The 9,656-nt window shown below is 37.2% G+C and overlaps 1 protein-coding gene and 1 pseudogene across 1 annotated transcript; both read right to left on the bottom strand.

The window, feature by feature from the left end:
* Nucleotides 1-1,096: 1,096 nt before the first annotated feature.
* LOC114078003 lies at nt 1,097-2,295 on the bottom strand (annotated as a pseudogene).
* Nucleotides 2,296-5,263: 2,968 nt separating this feature from the next.
* Nucleotides 5,264-7,983, bottom strand: LOC107025040. Its single transcript, XM_015225917.1, has 4 exons — nt 7,794-7,983; nt 6,251-7,640; nt 5,819-6,158; nt 5,264-5,701 (listed from the first exon to the last, which is right to left on the bottom strand). Exons 1-4 carry the CDS (start codon nt 7,981-7,983, stop codon nt 5,264-5,266), a joined length of 2,358 nt encoding a protein of 785 aa, XP_015081403.1.
* Nucleotides 7,984-9,656: the final 1,673 nt, after the last annotated feature.

Below are 9,656 nucleotides of genomic sequence, written 5' to 3' on the forward strand. Positions count from 1 at the left end.
GTTCCAAAAACCCAAAAGTGTCATTCAAACGTATATGACAACATTACAAATATTTCTTCATCTTTTGCCACAATGGATCGAGTTTAATTCTGGCCAAATTCAAATTCAATTACCTGCATTTTCCTACACATTTAAAATAATATTATAAGTTTAGAAGTGTCCACAAAAATCAATACATAACAACATGACATGATATTTTCAAAGAACTGCAGCATAGTGCAGCTGCTGAAGGAAGATGGGGAAGTTTGACTAAGTGTGGGGTTACGGAGTCCACGACGGTCCGTCGAGTCTATGACGGTCCGTCCTGCAGGTTCGTCATGAAGTTCAGAGAAGTAATCCCAGTACCCATATTCCAAGAGTTTAAGTGTTTTGGAACGAAGACCCTCGACGGACCGTCGTGTCTGTGACGGTCCGTAGGTGGCAGCGTAGTGCAGCTGCTGAAGGAAGATGAGGAAGTCTGACTAAGTGTGGGGTTACGTAGTCCACGACAGTCCGTCGAGTCTGTGACGGTCCGTCCTGCAGGTTCGTCATGAAGTTCAGAGAAGTAATCCCAGTACCCATATTCCAAGAGTTTAAGTGTTTTGGAACGAAGACCCTCGACGGACCGTCGTGTCTGTGACGGTCCGTAGGTGGCAGCGTAGTGCAGCTACTGAAGGAAGATGGGGAAGTCTAAGTGTGGGGTTACGGAGTCCACGACGGTCCGTCGAGTCTATGACGGTCCGTCCTGCAGGTTCGTCATGATGTTCAGAGAAGTAACCATTAAGGATCTATCAGACATAATAAATCTACCCACAAGATCTTCTATTAATGGTCAAGCTCTAGATGGTTTCTCTACCCTACAAAGGTAAAGGTTTGCAAACCATTAAAATCTATACTAATAACAATAGTATTATAATTGTCTAGCATGTAGACATTTTAATCACAGGCTGCAGCACATGAATACTAACAGCCACAACCACCTAGCTAACAGACACCAATATTTATAAAATAGCAATAGCTTCATAAAGGTGCAGACAGACCATTAAAAGACCAGCTACAATATCCTTTACAATGAGCTAGATTCAGAAGCTAAAGGTAGAAAATAGTGTCATCATTTTTAATTGAACACCATTGGCATCTGCCATAAAACATAATGTGTTAGCCACAGACTCCTCAATTGCACAATACTAAAAGAACAGTTATTCAACTAACGATTCGAATGCTTAAACCAAAAACAAAAACATTCTTAACAGTTATAAATTGGTGGACTAAATTTAGACAAGTAAAAATAAATTTTGAATTTCATTACCAAGAACACCAACTAAACTAGAAGAAAAACAATATTGACACTATTAACAGAGAATTTGAAATACAAAATACCTTTTCAAGAACCGAATCTTGAGCTGACCCCGAAGAATATGGAAGTTTTGTGCCTCTTACAGCTTGTGCACTACTTGCATCAATAGGTGAAGCAAGGTTAGATCCAACACACCCTGGTATATCTTGAAAATTCAATCCAGGGTTGTTTTGCAGCAATTGAGTGAATAAATGTCGCATTTCTTCTCTCAATTCTTCCTTTAGAGAAGTGATTTCATCGGCATGCTTTTGTTTTAGATTGTTAATTTCCTCATCTTTCTTCAAAGAACTTGTTGTCACTGATCTACCATAGCACCTAACTCGACCAGGCTGCTCCTTCCCAAACACTGCCCTAAATGCATCATCAGCTGTTTCCCCAGAATTTTGGCGATTTTGAAGTTCAGCCTATTGAATAAAATTGGCATCCATAGTGAATTGTAAGTACTATTTCATTTCCAATCCTATGATAGCGATCAAGCATTAAAACATTATGAAAACTTTTCGTAAAAAATAATTAAACAATGTCGACAAATAATTGATATCTCCTCGAACTTGCACAAGAAGAAGAAAAAGAAGAAGACATACGTGATTAAAATTTAATGTAGTCAAACTCCCCACAATATAAATGTTAAGTCTGAATAAAGTTCACTAATTATCCTCTTTGAAAAATTACTATTGCAACTTGGGTATCAGCCTGGATTTCCTTTCCCGTCTTGGTACAAGTTGCAATAAATATTTCCGGCTTTGATGGTTCTTCGTTGTTGTCTTTGGCTGCACGCTACAGATTATATCAAAAGAAATTTTAAAAAATCAGTAAGTTCTTATAAAGTACAAAAAAATGAAAATCAAATTTTGTATGAAATGTCAGCTAAGTATTACCAATGCAACGCGTACTCTAGCAAAATTAATAGGTCCCATTCGATGCCTTCACTTTTGTTTTTTCCTGTTTTGAGAACTCATCTCGCATATAGCCTATTGTTAAAAACAAAGAAATAATTGAATTGATATGTATAAAAAGAATAGATATGACACAGAATTAGTCAATGAGTGGAAATGCACCATTTTAACCTTATTTGAACAGTTGGGTGTTTCCAATACTCGATCAACTGGTGGAATTGATTATGTGGAATGCCATCAGGACATTTTGCTAGCATATCCTCAAGGGTACTGTTTTTATCAAAAAAATTATTTTTAATTTTTTTCTTGTGCCGCCTCCAAGCATCACGAAGACCAGTCATCACCCACTTCTTTCCTTCTGCTGGAAGTAGAAATTTGGACTATGCAAAATAAAATATATTTAGTTTCAGTAAGTAAAAAAAATATGAATTCTCAAGAGTGGTTGTTTTTACATTGACGTATTCCCACATGCGCCTTTTAGTATCCTTTGGCACCACATTCCAACTAGTGTACATCAAGCTAATGAATCTAGGATTCCTTGCAATTGTTCCTATAAAGTTGCTTAATTGTGACACTATCTTATTAGTTGGTCCCACCGCTTGTCCTTTATGAAATGTCACCTCCTTTCTTTCATCCAAATTTCTTGCATGAATATCCTTACATGTTGTATGTCCTCGAACGTTTTTTGGCTTCGACATTTCTAGATTGATGTAACAGACATGAAATAAGATATTTCTTTTATAATGAGTTCTAAATCTTACAAGGTTTAAAACATACCTTTTGTACTACAATCAATGTCAATTTCCTCTTCTTGTTCCACACGATCATCCAATCCTTTGTTATGTTCATTAATAATAGGAGTATGCATAAATTCGACATCACTTGTTGTGTTGTTGTCACGTTTTGTTTCATCGTCTTTGTGTATCCCTTGATCTTTTAGAAACTGATCAGGAGTACTAGCTGGTATGACCGGCTTCCTCTTTACCTGTTTGCAATTCGGTAGATCAAGAATATCATGTCGTGCCTCTCCATTACCTAGTGTTGTTCCAGTCGCATGTGCTGAAGCAGTAACATCTTTATTGAATGACGTGTGGAACCTAGAATTATTCATAGTAAGTTTAGTTCCATTATCTTGAATGGACTCTTCAAATTGAAATAACCTCTGTTTAGTTTGTCCTTTCCCTGCAATCATACGTGAGGTTCTAAGCTCTTCCCTTGAAGACGATTGAATGACTGATTTGTGCCCAAGCAATTTACTCTTTCCTTGTTGTCGAATGAAATCCTCAAAATTCTTTCTTATGTGATATTGGTGCCTGCTCTTTCTTAGCTTTATCATTGCGTTCATTTGCAAGTTGTTCTCTCTTAATCATGAATTTGTTGGCCAATTCAGAACTTGATCGGTATTGCATATCAACATCCAGATTCTTCCATGGACTTTGAGCTTTGTTTGGATTCAAACCCTTTTTCTTTAGCATTGTTGTTTGATTCATTGTTTTTGCTTTGTTTAAATCTCTTCAATTTATTTCCAAATAGTAAGTAAACCTACAAAATAATAAGATTGTTTAAGTGAAAGAAGTAGCATAAATGTAATTTTGATATAAGGTTCACAGATGGATAGCTTATTATAGTAGATTGCAACATTTGAGTTTCTAAAATTTTTCAGAATTTCTATAATTTCAAGAACTTCCAAAATTTCTTGAATTTATACATTAAAGTACTGTATAATATTGCATAACTTATACAAAACAGTAATGTAATTACAGAACTCATTTTAAATCACATAATAAGTCAAACACACATACGTACAACAATCTAGGTGCAACACTATAATGAGTAAAGGTGCTAAAAGAGGAAGTAGACATAAAATCATACACACAGAGTGAGGATCTCTCATATAAAGGATTCATATATGCAAGACCAACTATCTGAAATAAAGCATAATTGTTGATACACTTTAATCAAGTTTGGTATTTGTCATAATTCTCATTAGTCTGCATATAGACTTAGATAACAATGTGCATGTGGGCTTTAGTGACTTTTTTGTAAGGCATAACTTAATATTGTAATGAAATGGGCTCTAATAAAGCAGAATGAATATTGAGGATTCATATAATTAATCCCAACTAGTTAGGGATTGAGGAGTAGTTGATTGAACATCTATTACACTAACAGGTAGTATGAGTAGAGCAACTTCTGCAATGACCAATGAAATATGCATAAATAAGTCACTTGTTTCTTGTGAAAACTCTCACTCCCTCTATCCCTATTCAATAGTGGCATGCTTCTCATTACTTCCCCTGATTGCCCCACTTGATGAAAATGCAGAACACATTAGTATTAGAAACTGACAAATGGACCTTAAGAAATCTCTATTTATCAAATGCAAAATCAGCTACTCGAAGTGCAAACATCCTTGTGCTTTGTGTAGCTTAATACCACAGTAAAACAGGACGGATTCAAATTGGAAGAACTACATGAACAAACAGAAAAAATTGATAACATATGAAACAATATATTTCAAACAACTGCAGACGCGACTGTATGCCGTTATTATTGTTCCCTAGTTGAATAAGTTTGTTAGCTATTCGTGTCACATGCCGAATGTTTCCAATCCTGGGTGGGGTTCTTCCCTCAACAGAGGCCGTTGGCTGCATCCACATTTAAAAACTGGAGAGCTTCTTATTACTTAAATTAATAAAAGGTAAAGAGTTGTACCTCTCTCGGAGCGACAAACTCGGGACAACGACCAAACCAGAAGCAACTTCAAACTACAGAGTTGAATGCCTCTAATGCCAACTGCCTGATAATAAAATGAAACCAGAAAGTATATAAATAACAAACAACCAAATCAAGCAAAAATCAGCTAGAAGTATAGGTTCCTCAATAAAATAATAATCAGATAAGAAGGCAACATATTACATTCCACAGATTAGATATATTAATGTATTTTACAAAAAAAACTATTATATTACAAAAACAGTGAGTGAGCACTATATGATCATCACAACAATAATGAAACTCATGGTGTGTCTTATTCAGACTCTTCTTCAGACTCGACTTCATCATCAGACTCATCTTCATACTCATTTTCAGACTCGTCTTCAAACGCATCTGAAAACTCATCTTCATACTCATTTTCAGACTCATCTTCGAACTCATCTTCAAACTCCTCTTCATACTCGACTTCAAGTTGTTGATTGACAAATTCCTCCACAGGCACATCAATGATTGTTTCTGGTAAATCAGTCCTTGTTAAGAGTACTTCACCATTATCTTTTGGTATAGATGGACCCTTCGAATGTTCAGATGGCTCATTTTCATAACTTTGTGGGAGATTAGATTCAACTTCATCACCCATGTTAAACAAGTCTCTTGGAACAGTCTTCATAACATAATGTTTATCTTGATCATATGGATCTTGCACATAGAAGCATTGGTGTACTTGAGATGCAAGCACAAAAGGCTCTTCCTGAGAGCATCTCTTGTTAAAATAGACATAAGTAAGGCCATAAACATCTTTTTCAACCTCATACCAATCACACTTAAATAAAACAACCTTAAAATGGCTTTAATAGTTTAATTCAACAATATCAACTATTCTACCATAATAAGTCAAATCTGCAGCAATCGGATTTTTATCCTTTGAGCTTGCAAAGCTTGTAGTTGAGGCAATTAGTGTAACACCACTATTTTGTGTTTTACGCCTTGCATCACGCTGCCTAACATGGAATCTATATCCATTTATGAGATACCCAGAATATCTTTTTGCAACAGAATTTGGTCCTCTAGACAATTGTTTTATCAAATCAGGCACATCCTCTTGCAAAGCACGAGTTTCAAACCATTGAGAGAAGTTTTGACAATGATTCTTGGCTTTGCTCCATTTAGATCTTCGTGACTGATTATTAACCTCTTGCTCATGCTCTCTACAAAACATTTACTATATTTGTTAAAATAATAAATTAAATAAGATAAAAATTAATTATACAAAAGGAATGCTATATTCAAATTAAGGTACCTAATATATTCTTGAACATCGTCACAATTTCCCAATAAGTATGCATGTGCCTGACTTAGTGACTTGTCATCTAAAATGATTGGATCAGTTTTCTTTGATCCTAAAGGAACTCCTTTGTTAGAAAACAAACTCACAGGTTCTGCGTCACTTGGGTCACATTCATCATTGTTTCGCGCTCTCCTATTAAATCTGGTATGCACACCCCGATGCAGATATTTTGAGAATAAATTCATGCAATCTATTCCCACTCGTGTCTCTGCTATGCAACCTTCTGGAAAACGCCTATTGCGAATGTATGATTTGAATGTACCCATTTCTCTTTCAGTGGAATACATCCATCGATTTTGCACTGGGCCGCCTAATCTCACTTCATTCACCAAATGAATAGGCAAATGAATCATGATATCAAAAAATGAAGGAGGAAAAATTCGCTCCAACTGATTTACTGTTTCTATGATCTCTACTTCTAAGCAATCCAGTTCCTCCAATGTGATTACTTTTTGGCACAAACGATGGAAGAAGGAACTTAGACGAATCAAAGGAATAGCCACATGATCAGGAAGAATGCTTTTAATTGGTATTGGAAGCAAGTAATGTAACATGAAATGAGCATCATGGGTTTTATAATTAGACACCTTTCTTTCATCCAAGTGCACACACCTAGATATATTGGAGGCACTACCATCAGGTAGCTTGGCTGTCTTTAAAACTCCACAAAAGATGGATTTCTCTCCATTTGTCATTGAGAAGCACGCCTTTGTAAACTTTGTTCTCTTACTATCTTCTGTATCTTGTGGATGAAGGTTCTTCCTGATTCCCATATCTTTCAAATCATACCGTGCTTTTGCATGATCCTTTGTTTTTCCTGAAATATCCAAAAGAGTTCCAAGTATGCTATCAACTATGTTCTTCTCTATGTGCATTACATCAAGGTTGTGACGTAACAAGTTGTGCTGCCAGTAAGGTAATTCAAAAAAAATTGACCTTTTTTTCCATGGGCCATCATTTGATCTCTTTTTCTTCTTCCCAAACACATTTTCAAAATCACGTAAGCTATTAAGAACATCAATTCCCTTTAAAGGAGCTGGAGGAGGCCTAAATTCAGTTTTTCCATTGAATGATCTTTTGTTTGATCTCCATGGATGATCCATCGGTAGAAAAATACGATGATCCATATAGCACATTTTCCGACTATGTTTAAGATAGCGAGAATTAGTGCCATAGTTACAACAAGGGCAAGCAAACTTTCCTTTTGTACTCCAACCAGATAACATAGCATATGCAGGAAAATCACTGATTGTCCACATAAGAGCTGCCCGCATTTGAAAAGTTTCATTTCTGGAAGCATCATATGTTTCAACCCCAGAATCCCATAATAATTTTAACTCGTCTATCAATGGTTGTAAGTAAATATCAATGTCATTTCCAGGTGATCGGGGTCCAGGTATAAGTAAAGAAAGTATGGAATATTCTGATTTCATGCACATCCAAGGCGGCAGATTATAAATCATCAACATAACTGGCCATGTGCTATGTGATATACTCATGGTTCGAAATTGATTGAATCCATCACTTGACAAGCCAAGTCTCACATTGCGACAATCTTGTGCGAAATCAGGATGCACCCTATCAAAGTCTTTCCATGCTAGACCATCAGCGGGATGCCTTAACTTTCCATCTTTAGAACGTTCCTCTTCATGCCACCTCAAAGAATCTGCCGTCTTTGAGCACATAAATAGCCTTTTGAGTCTAGGAATTAATGGAAAGTGTCTCTAAGTCTTTGCATAAACTCGATGTTGTTTTTTTGAAGACTCAAGCTCACTATCAACTTTAGGAGCTTCAATACATCGTGAAGCTCCACAAGTATGACAAAATTCGTCATCCTTATGATCATTCCTGAACAACATGCAATCATTTGGACATGCATCAATTTTATCATAATCCAGACCAAGATTCTTAACCATAGACTTGGTTTTATTGTAAGACTGAGGAATGTTCAACTCGGGCATCGCCTCTTTTAATAACTCTAGAAGAGAAGTGAATGATTCATTGCTCCATCCATGTAAACACTTCAACAAATATAAGCGAAGTGTGAATGATAATTTAGAGAAACCTATACAACCAGAATATAATTCTTGGTTTGCCTCTTCAAGTAAGCTATAGAATTTCTTGGCATCTTCATTTGGACCATCATAAACTCCTCCAGCCTGTGCAATATCTCTAAATTGATCATTCAATAACCCATCAATATCATCACACGAGTAATCCATATCATCATCAACATTCAACTTGATATCCCATTCCCCGTGATTGATCCATCTAGTATAGCCTTTAAGGAATCCATGGCATATTAGATGATCATACACTACATTCCTTCGGTTCCAAAGAATATTACAACATTCCGCACATGGACACTGAATTTTCTCTCCATGAGGATCTCCATAAGAGTAAGCAAAATCTAGAAATGATTCAATGCCATCAATATACTCTTTGCTATACCTTGCTAAATTCATCCAATCCTTGGATGGGATATGTGAACTCCTAGAAGAATATATCAATATTTAGTCTTTCAGCAATAATCATTAACCAGTTAACAAATAAGTTTTAAAAGTCACGAGTAATCTATCAGAATCATGTGGTATGAGATGATAAAAGCTTCTTACCTAGTGATGAGGCTTTCGCTATGTCAAATCAAACCTTTAATCCTCCACAAATGTTTTTCAATGTTGATGATACTATAAATGAAAAAATAAGTACAATTAATAGGATATACATAAATCTGTCCATAGATAAATGCGGAGATTTTGAGCGAAGAAATGCAGAAGAGACCACCTACGGAGATTGTGACGGTCCGTCGTGCTTGTGACGGTCCGTAGGTGGCAGCGTAGTGCAGCTGCTGAAGGGAGATGGGGAAGTCTGACTAAGTGTGGGGTTACGGAGCTTGTGACAGTCCGTCGTGCTTGTGACGGTCCGTAGGTGGCAGCGTAGTGCAGCTGCTGAAGGGAGATGGGGAAGTCTGACTAAGTGTGGGGTTACGGAGCTTGTGACAGTCCGTCGTGCTTGTGACGGTCCGTAGGTGGCAGCGTAGTGCAGCTGCTGAAGGGAGATGGGGAAGTCTGACTAAGTGTGGGGTTACGGAGCTTGTGACAGTCCGTCGTGCTTGTGACGGTCCGTAGGTGGCAGCGTAGTGCAGCTGCTGAAGGGAGATGGGGAAGTCTGACTAAGTGTGGGGTTACGGAGCTTGTGACAGTCCGTCGTGCTTGTGACGGTCCGTAGGTGGCAGCGTAGTGCAGCTGCTGAAGGGAGATGGGGAAGTCTGACTAAGTGTGGGGTTACGGAGCTTGTGACAGTCCGTCGTGCTTGTGACGGTCCGTAGGTGGCAGCGTAGTGCAGCTGCTGAAGGGAG

Source organism: Solanum pennellii, chromosome 7 (genome assembly GCF_001406875.1).
Source record: "Solanum pennellii chromosome 7, SPENNV200".
Classification (NCBI taxonomy): Eukaryota; Viridiplantae; Streptophyta; class Magnoliopsida; order Solanales; family Solanaceae; genus Solanum; species Solanum pennellii.

What these genes read in the sequence shown, in the direction of transcription:
- LOC107025040 (XM_015225917.1), bottom strand. Translation starts at nt 7,983, where the DNA reads ATGTGCTCAAAGACGGCAGATTCTTTGAGGTGGCATGAAGAGGAACGT. An exon ending in CAATCAATTTCGAACCATGA is followed by an intron (nt 7,641 to 7,793) that starts GTATATCACATA and finishes AACCATTGATAG; the next exon opens with ACGAGTTAAAATTATTATGG. An exon ending in ATGGTAGAATAGTTGATATT is followed by an intron (nt 5,702 to 5,818) that starts GTTGAATTAAAC and finishes AGATGCTCTCAG; the next exon opens with GAAGAGCCTTTTGTGCTTGC.